This window comes from Panthera onca, chromosome D2, assembly GCF_046562875.1.
Source record: "Panthera onca isolate mPanOnc1 chromosome D2, mPanOnc1 haplotype 2, whole genome shotgun sequence".
Classification (NCBI taxonomy): domain Eukaryota; kingdom Metazoa; phylum Chordata; class Mammalia; order Carnivora; family Felidae; genus Panthera; species Panthera onca.
Window position 1 is genome coordinate 6,720,365 of NC_138349.1, and position 18,713 is coordinate 6,739,077.

The window sequence follows — 18,713 nt, forward strand, 5'->3', positions numbered from 1 at the left end:
CTTTCTCCCTGAAATCCTGGGGCCGACCACAAAGAGGCAGCAAAAGAGAATTCTTGAAGTGACAGAGCGGTTCCGGATGGTGATTTTGGCAGGAGACACAGTTCTCTAAGTGTTTGTTAAAGCCTGAAGAACTGTATGCCACAAAAAAGTAAATTTTACTATGTATAAATTAAAACAAATATAGATGGGCTCTGTGCTGACAGCTCAGAGCCTGGAGTCTGCTTCAGATTCTCTGTCTCTCTTTCTCCCTGCCCCTCCCCCGTTCACCTGCTGCCTCTCTCTCAAAGACAAATAAACATTAAAAAAATAATAAAAAAATATAGAGACAAAAATTACCTGTATCTGAAGATTATAAATTGGTAAAACATGCATGGGATAACTGACAACGTATGTGTTAAGATGAATGATTTTTTCCCCTTATTTTCCAAATTTTGTAATATGGCCAGATTGTACGTATATTTTAAAAGGAAAGACGTTATCGGGGCGCCTGAGTGGCTCAGTCGGTTACGTGTCCGACATCGGCTCAGGTCATGATCTCACGGTCCGGTCTGTGGATTTCAGCCCCGCGTCGGGGCTCCATGCTGACAGCTCAGAGCCTGGAGCCTGGAGCCTGCTTTGGGTTCTGTGTCTCCCTCTCTGCCCCTCCCCTGCTCGTACTCTCTCTCACTCAAAAGTAGATGAACGTTAAAAAAAAATTAATAAACAAAGACATTATTTATGTTACCTTCCTGATCCAGTACTCACTGCTAGAATTCCAAGTTAAACTAAAACGCCAATATAAGAAGTCTGGCAAAACAACAGAATTGTATAAGCTGATACAGGTGTAGAAGAACATTTTTTGCCAAGACGTTCACTCTTTTCACCAAGTTCTTGGGCATTACACGGATTCTGACATTCTGTCATCTGCTTCCTTTCTATCGGTGCACTTGGTGCCAGGTATCCAAACTGTAGTCCTGGCTTCCCACTTAACGACAATGCTCAGAAGGGTTATTAGAAACAGTCGAGGTCTTCATTCCAGGGTCATTCATCTCTCTCAGGGCAAATATTAAAACCAACAGGGTATTTACTCTTAGAAGCAAGATCCGTTTCTACAGTTTCGCTGTATCATAGGCCACACTGCGAGGAGTCTCATCTGGTTTAACAGGTCACAGCACCACTTAAATCCCTGGTCGCCACATACAAAACAAGAACAAATACAACCTATCCTTTCCCGGGGTCAGTAGAAATTACCTTTCTACAAAGTAAGGTGCTAGAGAAGAAATTTCCAGAGAACAATTCCATTTACCTCGTTTTCTTCTTAGTTGAAGACAGCAGTTTGATGGACTGAAGGAGAAGGAATGACAACCGAGATTCAAATATACTGAGGAGCTTGATCACTTCTTCTCGACTGAGACCAGGCGAAGGATCAGCGGCTGGAGCGCTCTCGTCACTCTTCGGCTACCAACGACAAAAGGTCACTTCGCCTCAGCTAGCGGACGATTACGGCTCCGCACCCAGGGATGGGGCTGCGGTGCTGTCCACCCCGTAAACGTTTGAGCCAAAAAACAAAACAAACCAAAAGCAGACCCGAGGTCATTTTCCCCCAGGCACAGCCCGTCGGTGGCAGGGGCCCTGACGAGCCCCTCATCCTGGAGATCGTCCGACAGACTAAAAGCCGAGAAAAATGTCTCACACCTAACAGGCACTTATGTAGGAATTAATCCTGAATGGAAACCTACTTCCCCCGAGTGCACACTGACAGAGCAGGAGGAAAACGGATGCTCGACGGGGCGTGACAGAGCGGGGCTGGACAGGCTGGCGTGCGATGGGGACTCGGGGAAGCTTTTCGCCCCAGCGGAAGGTGGCATGAATGCTGGAAAGCCAGGCAAACCAGAGATGCTTTCCAAGGAGCTTGCTGAAGCCCATTCATCGTTCAACTGCTCCCTGGCAGTTTACCGGAAGTTATACAAGAGCTACGTGCCTCTTTCTTAAAAACAAACACAACAGGGGCGCCTGGGCGGCTCAGTCGGTTCAGTGTCGGACTCTTGACTTGGACTCACACGATCTCACGGTTTGTGAGTTCGAGCCTCGCATCGGGATGCTCTGAATTCACTCTCTCCCTGCCCCTCTGGCACTTGCTCTCTCTCTCAAAAAAAACTTAAAAAAAACCCAACAACCAGTCACTTCCTTTAAAAAAACAAAACAAAACCAGAACAATGATAAAAAAGACACACACACACACACACACACACACAAAAACCATAAAAGAAAACAGAGACGTTACACTATCAGAGCCTTACTAAGGTCTACGTGGTTAAAGAAAAAAGTATTTAACACAAAGTATAGTTCCAACTTAAAGAGTTTAATAATTCCACCAAGAAAATATAATACATCACTGTTAATGTGTTTTTACGCAAAGCACATATATATATGCATACATTTACATATGCATATACACACACAATATACATACCTCACCCCCACCATACGCCCACTATATACATTCACCATTTAGCTTAAGGCACACAAAAACCAAAGATAAATATTTCTCCATTTACCTGGTCAAATTCCTCTACAAGCTCCTTTCTGATGAGCTGGAATGCGTGTTTAGTTCTCACCATTATATCAAGAGCCCCAGATAGTGTTTTCAATTTTCCAACGTTGCTATTCTGACCTACAGTATGAAGCACAAAATGATCATCCCTTTCAATATAAATCTAGAAACCATTCCAATGTCAATGTATTACTGAACATTGATTTTCGAATCCCGTAAAGGTAGCTCATGAGAATCTCAACAGGTTTTCTCAATCCAGCTTTCAGTAATTATCCCTAGACAAAGCAAAAATCACAACGTCTCCCTGCTGCACCATTTGGTTCTGTGAGGGTGACAACCCAACCTCCCTGAAAGACCTGAGTGTTAAGGCAAAGAAACCAGCTGGAAGCAAATGTTTCTATTCTATTCTCTCTCTCTCGCTCTCGCTCTCTCTCTCACTCTATATATATATATATATATATATTTTTTTTTTTTTTGGTACTCAATTTTTAAAGGGAAATTAACCATACTTATCCTATCTCAGCAAATTTGTTCCCACTATCTACTGTTTTTATGAAAATGATGCCTGCTCTCTCGAAGGAATTCAAACATGGCAGAAAATTCAAAGATGTAAATCAAGAAAGGTCACCCAAAACCCGCTCCCAGAGAGTGTGGCGGTTAATCCTGCCGTAGGATGGCAAAATGTTAACAGACGTACTCTCAGTAAACAGGATTTTTAAAACCGGCTTTGGACAGGCCATGCTTTCACAGATGCGCCAAGTCTAAATCAGAGCCGGGTGAGAGACTTCCTCCCGGCCACCCGCGCCCCGCCCGCAGTGCCGCGACTTCCTTGTGCATCCTTCGGGGGACACTCCCCTGGAAGAGTCCTCCACGTGGGTAAGTAGCACGTTTGTTTTAATTTTATACAAGAAAACAACTGAAAGAAAACCAAATGAGCAGCCATACTTCAAATGAACGTGGGTCTCTACCGCACGAGAGCTAGGTCTCCAGGGACCCCTCTGCACAAGGGAGCAGGTGGGCGCGAGTGAGAGAACGCGGGCAAACACCCTCTGTGTGCGGCAGCAGCTTGCTCCCTGCTGTGGCTGAGCCCGGACAGAGCGGGCACGCTCGCTTTCGTCCAGCCCTTCCCTTCCCACGGATCTGTGCCCTGCGCGGGCCTACGGTTCTGCTGCCACAATCCACCGCTGCCCGTACCCACCGTGTTTCAAGGGGTTCACCGCTCCGTTACCACCGCTTCTCCCTTCCTAAGTCGTTCGTGATGATTTAATCTCTGATGGTCTCAACTGACTTGCCCCATTTTTTCAAATAAGGGAGCGGGGGCTACGTTTCACTATTTCTATGAAATAAATAGGTCACTGAACGTAATCAAACCTATTTTCTAAACTTCAAAAAGTGTAGAGACTTCTGGCCCCTACCCGAAGTCATCAACTATGGCAAATTAAAAAGAAAACGTTATTTATAATCAAGAGAGATCTCCGGGTCTGCCTCACTCTAAGAGGATCCCACACTAAGTCGATGCCCACAAACATGAGAAATGAAAACGTAAGACTTACTGGTCATCTGAAACTCCGCAAACGCCACTCTTTCTAACTGCACTCTAAGGAGTTCACAAGGAGCATCTTTCAGAAGCTGAAAAAGCTTAACAGCTTTGCTATAATGAAGATCTGCGAGCACCCGGTGCTGCTTCCTAAGATGTTCATCACCAACCTAGAATCAAAAACAAATCCTAAGCCTTGAGTTATTTCACAGTATTTCAGTTATTTCACAATAACTACTTAACTAAGTCTCTGGATCACTAAACGTTAGTGTTGTTTCTCTAGAAGTCTTCAACAGTGTTAGCTCTTACGTTTAGGTGTTTAATTCCCTTTTGGTTTATTTTTGTATATGATGTGAGGTAGGAGTCCAAGTGCATTCTTCTGGCATGTGGACATCCAGCTGTGCTAGCACCATGTGCTGAAAAGAAAATTCTTTCCCCATCGCACGGTCTTGGAACGCTAAGGCTTGCTTCTGCCTTGGGGATATCAGGCCACCTGGACACGCCTGAATTTTGATTAGGACCTCCCGGGGCAAGGGCTAGAGAGTCCAGGGGCAGTGGAACATGAAGAGAAATCCTCTGTGGTTAAGCTGGACCTCAAAAGGACAATATTCTCAGGCTGAGGGTACCCAGAACACAGCCTATGCCCAAGGGACTGCAAGACAAATTATCTTGGTCCTGAGCAAAAAAACCAAAACAAACAAATTTACAAATTTTAAAAAGGCGGGGGGGGGGGGGGGGGGAACAACCAAACAAAAAACATCCCTGAGAATCTTCCAACACAAGATTCCTGGTAGAAGCCACACAACCTCTCTGGAGGAATGCACCATCAACCTGGGCTGCAACGGATTCTTAAGACACACATGCATCTGAGTACCGGGATTCATGTACCAGGCTGTTCACAGCTTTCAATAATTAATGAAAAATAATAAATAATTAACAATCACAGATTATTCCTAATAGCCTCAAACTGAAAGGCCCCAAAAGTTCAGGAATCACAGAGAGGATAAACAAACTGTGGTACGGTCATTAAATGAGCGCTACTGGGGCGCCTGGGTGGCGCAGTCGGTTAAGCGTCCGACTTCAGCCAGGTCACGATCTCGCGGTCCGTGAGTTCGAGCCCCGCGTCGGGCTCTGGGCTGATGGCTCGGAGCCTGGAGCCTGTTTCCGATTCTGTGTCTCCCTCTCTCTCTGCCCCTCCCCGGTTCATGCTCTGTCTCTCTCTGTCCCAAAAATAAATAAAAAAAAAAAAGTTGAAAAAAAAAAAAATAAATAAATAAATGAGCGCTACTGAACTAGAAAATGCACTGACCGGGAGGAATGTCACTAACACGATGTCCAGGGAAAGGCAAATAAACCACAGAAGACTGTGTACGGTATGATCTGATCTATAAAGTTCACAACCAGGTAAAACGTAAACACACTGTTCTAAGTGGTCCAACAGGGTACATAACGAAAAAGTCCAGGACGGCAGTTACTCTGGGTGGGTGTGGAGGGAGACTCAGCAGGGAGGGGGAGCACACGGAGGGGACCTAACTGGGTCAACTAATACCCACTCAACTTGTAAGAGGAAAAAACGCGGCGCAGGCGAGAGGGAAAAATCACCTACGCTCCAAATTATTCGAAAGCAGCTAACCGAACACGCGGCATTACAAACACACACTGAGACGGAAGACCAACAGCCAGAACGCTTCTAAATGGACTTGGCATCGAACGGAGGTCGCAAAGGCAGTACCTGGTTTCTCAGACAACTGTGGTACATGGACGCCAGCCTGTGATGGATGGTCGCAGCTCGATACTGACAAAGAGGCTGTCGAGCAGACACCGAGTCCACATCACAGTGTTTCAGGGACTTCATCATAGCCTCACTGACTTCTTTTTCAATCTGGGTTTTTTTTAAGGGGGAGGAGAAAACGATGACAAGCCTATAATCTTAAAAGTATTTAAATACTGCTTGTTAAGGAAAATACGTCCAGGATCTGTTAAAGGCTGAAAGTTGCAGACTCCTTTTCTAGCCCAGCAAATATTATTACCTGCTCTTGAGCTTTTCTAGATAATGGCGCATAGTCTTGCTGCAGAGTTGCCATAGTAAAGTAAGTAGTGGACAGTTCCCAATTCACTGAATCCCAAACGGCTGGGTGTATGTCTCGCGTTCCCAGGGACCTTAGAGCTTTCAAATAGTAATCAACAGCCTGTGCGGGGAGGGAAAGACACAGTTCTCACTCAGTTTAAATCTATGCCAACAGCATACTAAAAATAAAACATCCTTGGGGCGCCTGGGTGGCTCAGTCGGTGAAGCGTCCGACTTCGGCTCAGGTCACGATCTCGCGGTCCGTGAGTTCGAGCCCCGCGTCGGGCTCGGTGCTGACGGCTCGGGGCCTGGAGCCTGTTTCAGATTCTGTGTCTCCCTCTCTCTGACCCTCCCCCATTCGTGCTCTCTCTCGGTCTCAAAAATAAATAAGCGTTAAAAAAAAAAAAATTTAAAAAATTAAATCAAACAAAACATCCTTTTAAGTCACCCAGATGTTGATTTGATCTGGGGACAATTTACAGAAGGGCAATATTATGAAAGGAACAAACGATCTATGAAACGGTTTCACTGAAGAAAAGCTACTTAAAGTGGCTGACCGCACGCCAGTCCACGTTTCCATGGCAAGTCCCTAAGCCTTGGTGCTTTCTGACTTCTGCTCATGCATGAGGATGCATTTTCTTCCTTTGGTTTTTCTTTTTTTTTTTATAGTTTTTTTTTTTTTAAACATTTGTGTATTTTCGAGACAGAAAGAGAGAGAGAGACAGAGCATGAGCAGGGGAGGGGCAGAGAGGGGGAGACACAAAACCGGAAGCAGGCTCCAGGCTCTGAGCTGTCAGCACAGGGCCCGACGGGGCTCGAACTCCCGAACCAAGAGATTATGACCTGAGCTGAAGTCGGACGCTCAACCGGCTAAGCCACCCAGGTGCCCCTCGTTTTTCTCCTTCTTAAACGAAAATTTGTTTGTATAACTAGTAAACGAGAAAAAAAATAACTAGAAGAGTCTAAGGATAAAAAAATCGCTGCTACCTGACTATAAAAAAGCAACCCCCCACGCCCCCTGCCTGAAAGGCATGCCCATTACATTTAAGCAAATAAAATCACATTTAATTCCACCGCCCGGCAATAATTTCTACATGTCTTGTAACTATCTACTCTCTGTGTATCTGTAAAGTGGGAAAAACCCCCTGAAACACAGTCACTTTCCCTTTACAACCTCGCATGCCGTGACCATGCTTCACTAGCATGCTCCGAGAGCTCTGAAGTACTTGTTAAGGGAGCGCGCCTGTTCCTTCCCCCTCTCCTACGCTGCAGGTAATTTGATAGACAAAAGAAACTCAATTTTTAAATTTCATAAAAATGTAAAATTTGAAATTTCTTACATCTTAACCATTTTTTTTTAACGTGCACCAATTTTTTGTTCAAGATTATTTGCCTTTTTTTCTATTGGGGCCGTTTATTCTCAATGATTATCTTATTTTTGAAGTAAGTACCATGCCCAATGTGGGGCTCGAACTCACAGCCCCAACATCGAGAGTAGCGTGCTTTACCGACTTAGCCGATCAGGCGCCCCTATTTTCGACGGTTTTTAACTCTTCCCTATATATGAAGGGTTTATTAACCTCTGACCTGTCATAGGTTACAAATATTTTCACGAGACTGTGGTGTGCTTTTCAATTTTGCTTTCTGTTATACATTTAAAAACCATTCTTTTTACATGTTTACACATGTCCATCGTTTACTCTGTTTCCTACTTATTGTATCGTGCGAGGCAAGTCCCGTCCCGTCCCATCCCAAAGGCTCTTCCTTCATCTTCTCCTGGCACTTTCCCAGTTTCCCTTCATGTCAGCCTTTACCCCGCCTGCCCCCTGATGTCTTCTCTGGTTATGCCAACACAACCCACTGATCGTCTTTTCAACACGCCAGCTTCTATACTCAATTCTCCACATCCTAGGGTCGGTTTCTAAGCCTTGTAACTGTCTCGTCACACACCATCGCCACAGCTCTCATTAGATGTATGGTATTTTCCTGGAGCCACGGCAAAGCTGAGGGCCGATTCGGCAGAAGTGGATGACGTCCGACATGGAAGCAGGTGTGTTACCTTATTATAATACAAGCCTTCTTCCGGTGAAAACTCCCGCTTAAATTCATCACCGGCACCACAGTGCGCCTGCGCACAAATTCGCATGAGTCTCCCCGTGTTACACAACAAAAGGGCAGCGTTTGTAGCATCATCGATTGACTCAAAGTTGTGGATTCCTTTTTCAAAACAAGAAAAGCTTTTTTTCCACAGCTGCTGCTCCGCAGTAGACACACTCTTGCTCACTTCACACAAAAAAGAAAAAACCACACGTAAGCGGACATCAGTGTAAACCCCGTGTGTCCCAGGGAAGGACGAGGGGAGGAGGGGAGGAGGGAGGGAGGGAGGGGGGGAGGGGAGGGAGGGAGGGAGGGGGGGAGGGGAGGAGGGGAGGAGGGGAGGAGGGCAGGGACAGGACGGCTAAGGAAGCGGCCAAGCGGAGTCACCACGGCGAGCTGCTGAGCTGCTATCATTGTCCTCACTCGCCTCAAATTCACGGTGAGGCCCTACCCCCAGTGTGGCTGTATTGGGAGATGGGGCCTTTAAAGAGGCAACTACAGCTCGAGGAGGATAGGATGGGCCCTAATCCAACATGACTGGTGGTTTTCGAGGAGACACAGACACCAGGGCTTGCACAGAGAGACCAACTAAGGACATGGCTAAAAGGTGGCCATCTGCAGGCCACAGAGAGGGGCCTCAGAAAAACCCAACCTTGCTGGCACCTTGATAATGAACTTCCAGCTTCCAGCTTGTGAGAAATACAATTTCTGTTGTTTAAGCCACCCAATCTATGCTATTTTGTTATGGCAGCCTGAGCAGACTAATACAATATGAAAACGTGGCCCTTCTTCACTCTTAACTAATAAAACAAGCCAATAAAATTATCTGACAAAGCACGATGTTATGAAGATTCAAAACACATGGTCCCATGGAGTTATGAGAGGTGGAATCTGTGTTGTATCCAACCCTCCTAGGTTTCTATCGCTTTGATGCTCCTTCACCACCAACGTCCTCCTCCAAACGCACCTTAAAAGCACAGGTTCTTACTTCTCAATCAAAAATACGCATGTGGGTTCCTGGGTGGCTCGATCAGTTAAGGCTGCTGATTTCGGCTCAGGTCATGATCTTACGGCTCCCGGGACAAGCCCTGTGTCAGCTCTGCACGGACAGCCGGGAGCCCACTTAGGATTCTCTTTCCCTCTCTCTCTGCCCCTCTCCCCCTGCTAGCTCTCTCTCAAAATAAACATTCAAAAATATATATATAATAACATTTTCTTTTTAAAATTTTAAAGTTATTTTACAAGTGCAAGTCGGTGGGGGGGGGGGGGAAATCCCAAACAGACTCCGCACTAACAGCGACACAGGGCTTGAACTCATGAACCGTGAGGTCATGACCTGAGCTGAAATCAAGAGTTGGACGCTTAACCAACTGAGCCACCCAAACCTCCCAATACGGCAACACTGTAGAAAGCGCGGACCCTCCGTATCTCTCGTGCCAAGCACAGGCCACAGACCACCGCACGCACGCGCGCACACACACACACTCTCTCTCGCTCTCAGATTACCTGCTGTCCTCATTCCTCTCAGCTCTTCGCCTCCTCACACCGGGTCCAGTCTTTACATTGCCATCATTCTCATGGCTCCAACTATCCCCCCACCTTCCATCCGAGCGATTCCCCAACCTGCGCCTTGCTATCCCAAATAGCTCTAAGTCCAGGTTCCTAACCAACAACTGAGCGAGACCTTCTGCTCACATGTCCGCTGGTATCTCAAACTCGGTGTGGGCCCAGCTGAATCCACTAGCCTGTGCCTGAATCACACAAGGCCCCCGCGTTACTCTCACCACCCACTGGACCGCGCCACCTCTGGCTCCTTCTCTAGGCTGCCTACTCAGTGTGGACAGCACCCCCTTTCCCGTATCTGCCTGCCGACATCCTGTGTATCACGTACCAACCTGCTCGAACCACCTTCTCCCCAAAAGCCCTCCAAGAACCTCACACCTTCAACGAACCTCTGTCCCCACTCTTCTGGACTGCACTTGTGCTCATGGCATTTTCCAAAGATTTACATTTCTATCTGGCTTCCTGACACGGAAGAGAAACTAGGTTTCAGCTGCATACCCAGGGGAGAGCCTAGCACCGGCTGGTTGTGCGCTTCACTTTTGAACGGATCAGATGCAGAAAGGAGGACATGGAAATGAGGACTCTCAAAGGGCAATGGCTTTTTATTTCTCAAGAACTTAAGAATAAAAGATTCTTTAAGAGAGCACCCCTTTATACACAAAATCAAATGCCACAAGTCTTTGCCGAAACCACAAAACCAGCATGATTTTCTACCAGAATAGGCAATAAAGGGACTCCAAAGAGATACTCACCTACTCTCTCACTCTGCAGTGCAGCTGCCTGATTCATGTAAAACACACCGATTTCATTTCTGATATTACCCATTCTCTTCAATACTTGTACATAGTGTTCTGGGTTTTGGCTTTTTAAGTCACTAAATTGCAAGATTTCATTAGCAGCTTCATAACACTTACAACTAACTGAAAGCTGACTCTCTAAGTCTGTAGACAAATCAGTTGCCCATGCAAATCCTTAAAAAAAAAAAAAAAAAAAAAAAAAAAAAAAAATCACCGTGAGTCACATGAACCCTTCTTCCTTAGTATCTACATAATCTCACATTTTTAAGACCACAAAATAAATCTAATACTGTATAAACCTAAGATTCAATCAATGCAACTAAAATTAAGTTTCAAAGGAAAGATCCTTTATTTAAAAAACCATATTTTCCTGGGATATTAATGTTTGAATAAGAAATATTTTCCTAAAAATACCAAAAACTTCCCAAGACCTGGATTTTACCAAGTACACCTGCTTACTGGTACAAGCCTAAAGTTGTTTGTGGATACAGAGTAAATCTTTTTTTTTTTCTTTTTAATCAATGGAAATAGTTCTTGAAATAAAGCTCTGATTGCTACCAGAGGCTATTTAAGTACATTATGGCTTGCGATGTAAGTTTAACTCATTGAAGAAGCTACTACCTTAAAGACTTGAGCTCAAAGACTTAAACATGCTATGGAGTGGGAATGGAATAGACTTAAGTGCAGGGCTCAACATTCAAGAAGGGAAAAGGGAGTGCTACTGCCGTTAACACTGGAACATGAGAGAATGCCACGCTCACAAACAAGTGTTTTCAATGAAATTAATTTGATGGGAGTGGTAAAAACACACTGAAGGTTTTCTCACTGTGTCTATGAAAATAAAATGATCATTTGAGAAACTCAGAAGGAAAGAAGGGGAAGAGAGAGGGCAAAAAAATGAAATACTACATTTCTCCCCAGTGTACTTCTCTAGATATTACATGTCCAAAAGTTTTTGGGAGGTGGGTATCAGGTAATAAACATCTCAGGAGCAAAAGAAGACAATTCCATGGTAAGTAAAAGGACTGATCTCTTGGCTCACTTACTGCCCTAACTGCAGTGTGCTGACGACTGTACCGAAAGAGGCAGGGATACAGCCGCTAGGAATAATACTCCGATTTCAGAGCTTTAATATCTCACAACTCCAGAAGAAATATATATATATCTTCCCTAAGATAGTCAGCTATGAACGAAGTTTAAAAAATGATCTCTGTATCTGAGCCCCTGGAAATCATTCAGAAGGTAATTCATTCACTTTTTCCAACTGTTAATTCCTTTTCAAAAGAAAATCACGGCTTGGTTAGTGGACTGCAAGGTCACCTAGAAAAACCTGGATGGAAAGAGGAGTAAAAGGTCAACACAGCTGACTTAGAGCTTATTTTATCGTTATTTGAGAATTTCTAATTTTACAACTAGAACGATTTCGAAACCACTTTACGCACAAATACACACGGAATCACACTCGATTTTAAAGTTAAGAGAGCAGAACAACAGAACTGCAATATTGGAACGCTAACGTTCCCGCCACTTCTCCGGACACACCCCGGTCGGTGCGCGTCACAGGCCTGGCCGACGCACCTTGACACGGGGACTCCCTGTGGAGGCTGTGCAGGATCTCCTGGTCTTCTTTTGTTTGATAATTAAACTCCTCAAGATGTGCGGCTCTGTTGTTTGCGTTCTGGGCCAGCATTAGTTGGATATCACCGCAGAGCGTCAAATATTGAGAAAGAAACAGCAGCACTTCAGAAAGCATATTGGTGCAGAGGCAGCAGTAAGTATCTAGGCAGAAAGGACGGCAAAGAGAAAAGACACTGGTGCGTGAAAAATTAACATAATGATTATTAAGAAAATCTGTTACTAGCTGAGAGCTTCGTACCACTGTACCGAAGTTTCTTACGTTACATATGGCTTCCTAGGTGTCAAAAGGAAGGGATAATTAACCACTCAGAGCAGAAAATAAAATACTGAGTAACAGACTCAAGAACAGAAAGTTATTTCAAAATTAAGTTTTACAACAGAAACAGGAGTGAAATTCCATTGTGATTCAGATGCCTTTTCTGTTCTCCCTCCCGATGCCTATTAAACATATTAATTTACAGTGACTTACCGTGGCTCTGCAAAGCTAATTTAATGTATCGTAACGCTCTTCCGTATTTCTGAAGACTCATGGCAGCATCAGACAAAACATAATAGGCCTTTGATGACTTGAGAATCAGCTGGAGTTTCATTTTATGTTGCCAAGAACCAGGGATCATTCCAGATTGGCTGGAATAATTACCCTTCTGAAGGGAGCCCACTATGACAGGAGAGGGGGAGAGAAGGCAACACGTTTTATTTGAACCTAAGTCTCACCATAAAAAAATAATTTGTTTCTTGCCAGAAACAGTCCAGGTTTAGGTAGCATAACTACAACAAGACCGGTAACTACTGTGCTTTACTACTTAACAACAGAGTATAATGGCAGCGTTTCAATGGACCCTCATTGGGATTTCTGAAGGCTTTCTGCTCCCTGCAGCCGTTAACTCTGTCATTCTCTTTCAGGGTCACATGTAACTAAACTCATGACTGGCCCGTCCTTTCTCCAGTCTACATGCCAACCGGCCAGAAAGTTTACCCTTCTAAAACAAACTTTAATTGCGGTGGAACCCCTGTTCTAGAACACTGAAATGGTTTCTCACCTCTTACTAAATCCTGTCTATGCGCCTTAGCCCCACTTCCTACAGGACGTTTTTGTCTTCCTCCGCGGTATTCCACCCCTACTACCCATCAGCCAAAGTCAAGTTACTGCTTGTTGCCTACACAGAGGCCTATTTTTTCCACACACCCCCCCCCCCCGCAGTGGACTATTTCCTCTCCCAGGAACACTCTTTACTTAAAGTCCAGCCTATTACTATCTTCTTCATCTAACAAATGGTCATTTTTTGTGCCAAGCACTGTCCTAGGCACCAGAAACAGTGACATGCTGTTGTATGGCCTCCTTCCTTGAAGATCTCCCAGAGCAGAGGTGCAGACGGGCTGCTAACATAAACCACAGCAAAATCGATTAAGTGCAAGTACAGAGATGAAAACAAAATGGCTGCAGGAACCCTCCCTCCCCAGTCTCTCAGCCTCAAGATTCTCTTTTTTCGATCAGCAACGACACAAGTCTTTCAAAGCAATGAAGGCACAATCTCTATTATGGTTTCTTTTAATGCATGGATTTCTTTTCCCTCTGCTACCGCATGAACTTTCTGCACCTGAGGTATTGCGAGAACACCAGAGATGAAGAAGACACAATTTTCGCTCACAACCATATTGGTGTGCGCGCAGAAAACCATTCGGCACAACTAACTATAGCAGAAGACAAAATTAAGTGCTCAAGGACAAAGTGGTTAAGAGAATCAATTCTGACTAGACGGGAGCATAAAGATCTTGAACATACATCAACGGGATTTTCAACAGCTGAGTTGGGGAGAAAGGAAGGAAGAAAAGGCATTTCAAAAAAAAAAAAAAAATACCATAAAAAAGGCAGCGATGTCTCAAGTCCTGGTGTTCTCACTGCAGAGGGGCTCAAGCCTGGCACACAGCAAGCACTACATCAACGCCAGGGAAATAAATTTACTTCCCCACCTACAACTTATGTTCATGAAGAGAAGAAAAGTCAGGAAAGCATTTGGTATTTCATACACACAGGCTTCCAAAACATTTTTTAAACAAGACAGACTTTTCAAAAGTCCACATGCTCTTCATGAAGTGACTTTCCTGAGGAACCAACCAGACAACGTATAAGTGACCTTTCTGGTTTATTCAAGAACCACGGGGTAACAACAGCCAACAACTCTATGGGGCTCACGTGTGCCGCGACTCTAAGCACTTGACATGCATTAATTCATTTGATCCATATAAAACCCTTTAAAACAGGCACCACTGTCTCCAGTTGGAGAGAAAACAAGGCTCAAAGAAGTGGAACTTGCCCTAGCAAAGCCAAGATTTGAAGCGAGGCAGTTTGGTTCCTAAGTCTGCTCTTCAACACTCAGCTGCTTTAACTGAAGTCATTTCTTAGGAGAACCCTACTGGGCCGAAGGCATCAGCTCTTTGCTGCAGGGGGAAGGAGAACTTATTAGGAGTAGCTATAAAGGATCAAAATTATCCTCTGTTTCATACTTTGAATGAAACGGTATTTCCCCCTACTTTCCATTCACATGGCATCCTTTTCCTGAATTCCTTTCAATGAATGCCTTAATTGACAGAAGTCTGCCACCGATAAAGGACTAGTACACCATTCTATAGAAGAGTCCTTATTTGCACATCAATCCAACTTACTTTTGTCCAAAAACAAGGCCATCTGCTTCTCCAGACCCTCAGGACCCCCCCTTGTGGATTCATCTTCATATTTTAATGGGATCGGGGTGTTGGGGTCAGCTGCAGGAAGATCGCTTTCTTTTTTAATGCTGCTATCCACAGATTTTAGCCCCTTTAAGCAAGGAGAAACAGTTATCACACACATAACGGAAGGTCAACTGTAAACGAGATACAAGGCACTGAACACATGTAGGAAAATTTACACTCTGAAAATAGACTTTAGTCACCAACAAACAAGTGCCATGTGCATACCAAGTGCAAGTTCACCGAAACAGTGAAGACTGAACGAAGGCCTACCTCCAGAACATAGCTGAGCACAAGTCTACAGCGCTCCTCGGTGTCATGGCAAACCGGAAAGGTGCAACTGGGCTTCAGAAACAGACATTTCAAGTGATTAGTAGGCCGCCCCCATGACAAATTCCACAGCTCTCGGCTCATGGGAATTACTAAAACTCCACACGTCAATAACTTCAACATTTGCTTACGCATTCAGCTTCGTGAGGTAACGTACCGCCTTAACCGCACATTAAATTGATACAAGCATCAACAAAAATCTTGCCTGATGAAAAGATCTTCCCAAGTGTATGTGACTTTCAATTCTTAAAGTTTTAAACATAATTCTGTTACGACACAGCAAGAACGTAATGTTTTAGGTAAACGCGTACCCCATCTCAGAGGGCAATGTGGCCCCCGGTCGGCACGGCTACTTGGCAACACGCAGTTAACAGTACCCCAATTTGGCAATAAGTTAACGAGGATCGCCAGTGGTCTCGGCGTATAATTTATGTGCTTAAGTAGGAGCAGAACCAGTTAACGCCCTACATCTACTAAGTGATAGTATGTGTAGGGGCCTCTGTGAGGCAGGTCACTTTTGGGGACTCCTGCAAGGCTGGAATCACTGTTCTCATTTTACAGCGAGCACAGATGTGAAGTAATCTGTCCACAGACACAGGAGGCTGAAACGGAGGTGTGGAAGCCATGCTGACTGTACTTCAAACAGTATGTTTTATAAGGCAAGGCTCACTAAAGACCCATTTACAGGAATACCATGACTGTATTTTTGAGTGCCTCGGATAGCAATAAAAATCACGGTCTATGTATAAAAAAAAAAAGTCAACTAACATATCACTACGTCTTTAATTATCACCTACTTAAAATCTTTTAATTAAAAGACCCATAAATCCAGGGTCTTTACAACGCAGTTCCCCAAATACATTAAATTATTGATTGCAGAAGTTCTGTTTACAATCAGAGAAAACAGTTTTTTCAACTCTACTGTGGAGTTCAAGCTGAAAGTGCACGAAAACTCGGATGGACAGTAACTTTTCCCACAGTCATTTAATCAAGTATTTACGGAGCACCTACTATGTGTTCTAGACACAGGAGACACAAGAAGGTCCATACCTACGGGGAGCTTCTGTTTTAGTGAAAGGAAAACAAACACAAACCTCAGGGACAGATCACTACCTCCATGAAGGACAGAAAAATACAGCATGGTTTTAGCCAGAGTGGTCTAGGTCTCTGAAAGGAGCGACACTTTCATGAGGATTTAAGGCTTAGAGAAAGGCAACCACGCAAACTTCCGGGACGTGCTGAGCACAAGCAACGGCAGATGCCTCCACTGGGCATGATCCTGACGAGCTCGAGGCAGGAAAAAAGGCGGTGAGGGGAAGGTAAAGGAGAGGGAGAGTGCAGGAAGTCAAAAAGCTAGGCAATGTTTTATGGGGACAGCGAGGTCCTCTAAAAGCTTCCCCGGATATAAAGTTTCCACCTGAAAGTTTAAACTCTGAGCTTACGTTAAGAGATGATTTGTAAATAGGACCATAACTCAGTTCAGCGAATAGCCAGTGTCTTTTAAGGCTGACTTGGATTTGATCACAGGGTGGACTGGAAGGTAGTTATGATTCAGAAAGAGAAACTTCATTCTAATGTCTGGAGAAAGACTGACGGTAGAAGAATAGTCAATGCAATCCACATCACCAGAAATCCAAGGGTGGGAAGTTGTTAGGGTCTATCTGACCTTGACCAGGACAGAGATATGTCCAACCTAGTTGACATGGCCCAGTCACTGAGTCGACCAGACCTTGACCAGGACAGAGGTATGTCCAACCTAGTTGACATGGCCCAGTCACTGAGTCGACCAGACCTTGACCAGGACAGAGGTATGTCCAACCTAGTTGACATGGCCCAGTCACTGAGTCGACCAGACCTTGACCAGGACAGAGGTATGTCCAACCTAGTTGACATGGCCCAGTCACTGAGTCGACCAGACCTTGACCAGGACAGAGATATGTTCAATCGAGCTGACATGGTCCAGTCACTGAAAAAGTCCTGTCCTGTAGCCCTGGGATAAGGAACCAGGTTCCTCGCAAATGGACCAATGAGCCACCTCCTGTCTACTTATTCTACGTTCACCAAGCAATATATGCAGTTTCCCAGCAACCCAGAAACGGAGAAGGAAGACCCTAGTGAGGAGACAGGACTACCTGCTGGTCACTGCAAAGGAAAGTCTCCTACATAAAAATTAGTATACTGATGTGCGATTTGCACGTTGCCCGCCATCGGTCTGCATGTTGGATCAGTTACCCTGGGGCAATTACAAATTTGACCGTGGACCATAAAGGATCTCCCGAAGTAATGCCTTCTTTTGAGAGGCTAGCTGTATTCAATTAACCACTGGTAAAACTTTTAACAAAAACGCTTACTCGGATTTGATGAATGGATTTGTATTTCTCCGGAACTGACAATTCTCCAACAGACTTAATGATAGCTACTGCTTTGTTATCATCTGATGGATCAGAACCGGTGCCATAGGATCCATTTTCATCGCTGTCTGCCAGCTCTTCCTCCTCTTCACTGTAACTTTCATCAGAATTTTCATTTAAAGGAGATTCTGAACTTTCTTCTTTTTTAGGTTCATCTAATTGAAAAAGTTCTGAAAGCATGTAATTGGCTGAAGCAATAATCTTACAAAAAGAAAAAAAAAAGAAATATGTGTGATTATCATCAGAACTGAGCATTCTAAAGCAGAATGAATGTTACTACTGTACTAATAGATTTCTGGAGGTCTGCAACAGGCTTTTTCCACCAGACCGTTACACTCAGAAAGAACTGGTCCCAAGTCAAAGGTCTGCCATAAAATCTTCCTGGGTTGGTATGTTTATTTCCCGAAATTATTCCATCCCCAGCCCACCGTCTTAAAAAAGGGGGCAACTGGTGACAAAAGTTTTCACATGTGTAGTGTTTTAACTGAAGTATTAGCAAGAGAACACTCCATATTAACTGAGAAACCAGAATTTCTCTTTATAAGCTATGAATTAATAAGGGTTTTAATAAGCAACTAATACATGTTACAGGATCCTTGGTTCTAGGGGGAAAAAAACCTCCACTAGCTTAATGAAGGAAAAGTCCATCCGGGCATCTTGTAAAATTAGTGTTTATGTATTACCATTATTATTCCACTCTATTATTTGTTATTAATTCTTGATCACATTCAATAATTTTAACACCAGTTTCCAACTTTCACATAAACTATCCAATTTCCACAAAATATCACCACCTCCATCAATTAAATATTTAAGTCAGAAATTATTTTGCCACTTTTCTTCAAAAAAAGTTTTCTCTTGGTTTAGTCTCTAGGATAAACTGTTATAGTCAAACTGGATGTGGCGACAATTAACTTGGGCCTTTAAAAAAAAGTGCACATGTGACACAACTTTTTCTAATGTAAATGGGATACAACTAGCAGTAAACCACAAAGCCGCTGTCGGATTCAGA

At 44.2% G+C, this 18,713-nt stretch overlaps 1 protein-coding gene across 8 annotated transcripts in view; it reads right to left on the bottom strand.

Annotated features, from left to right (window-relative positions):
• Positions 1-18,713, bottom strand: part of EDRF1 (erythroid differentiation regulatory factor 1) — a 46,252-nt gene that overhangs the window by 12,796 nt on the left and 14,743 nt on the right. For 7 of the 8 annotated variants that reach the window (XM_078434940.2, XM_078434943.2, XM_078434942.2 and 4 more), the window contains 12 exons: positions 17,642-17,902; positions 15,234-15,305; positions 14,898-15,048; positions 12,703-12,891; positions 12,174-12,374; positions 10,551-10,769; positions 8,198-8,421; positions 6,101-6,259; positions 5,803-5,952; positions 4,087-4,240; positions 2,538-2,653; positions 1,286-1,437 (listed from right to left, as the gene is read on the bottom strand). In XM_078434940.2, the coding sequence (XP_078291066.1) occupies positions 1,286-1,437; positions 2,538-2,653; positions 4,087-4,240; positions 5,803-5,952; positions 6,101-6,259; positions 8,198-8,421; positions 10,551-10,769; positions 12,174-12,374; positions 12,703-12,891; positions 14,898-15,048; positions 15,234-15,305; positions 17,642-17,902 (2,048 nt within the window). The remainder of the gene's footprint in view (positions 1-1,285; positions 1,438-2,537; positions 2,654-4,086; positions 4,241-5,802; positions 5,953-6,100; positions 6,260-8,197; positions 8,422-10,550; positions 10,770-12,173; positions 12,375-12,702; positions 12,892-14,897; positions 15,049-15,233; positions 15,306-17,641; positions 17,903-18,713) is intronic. The other variant, XM_078434941.2, reaches the window with a different exon arrangement.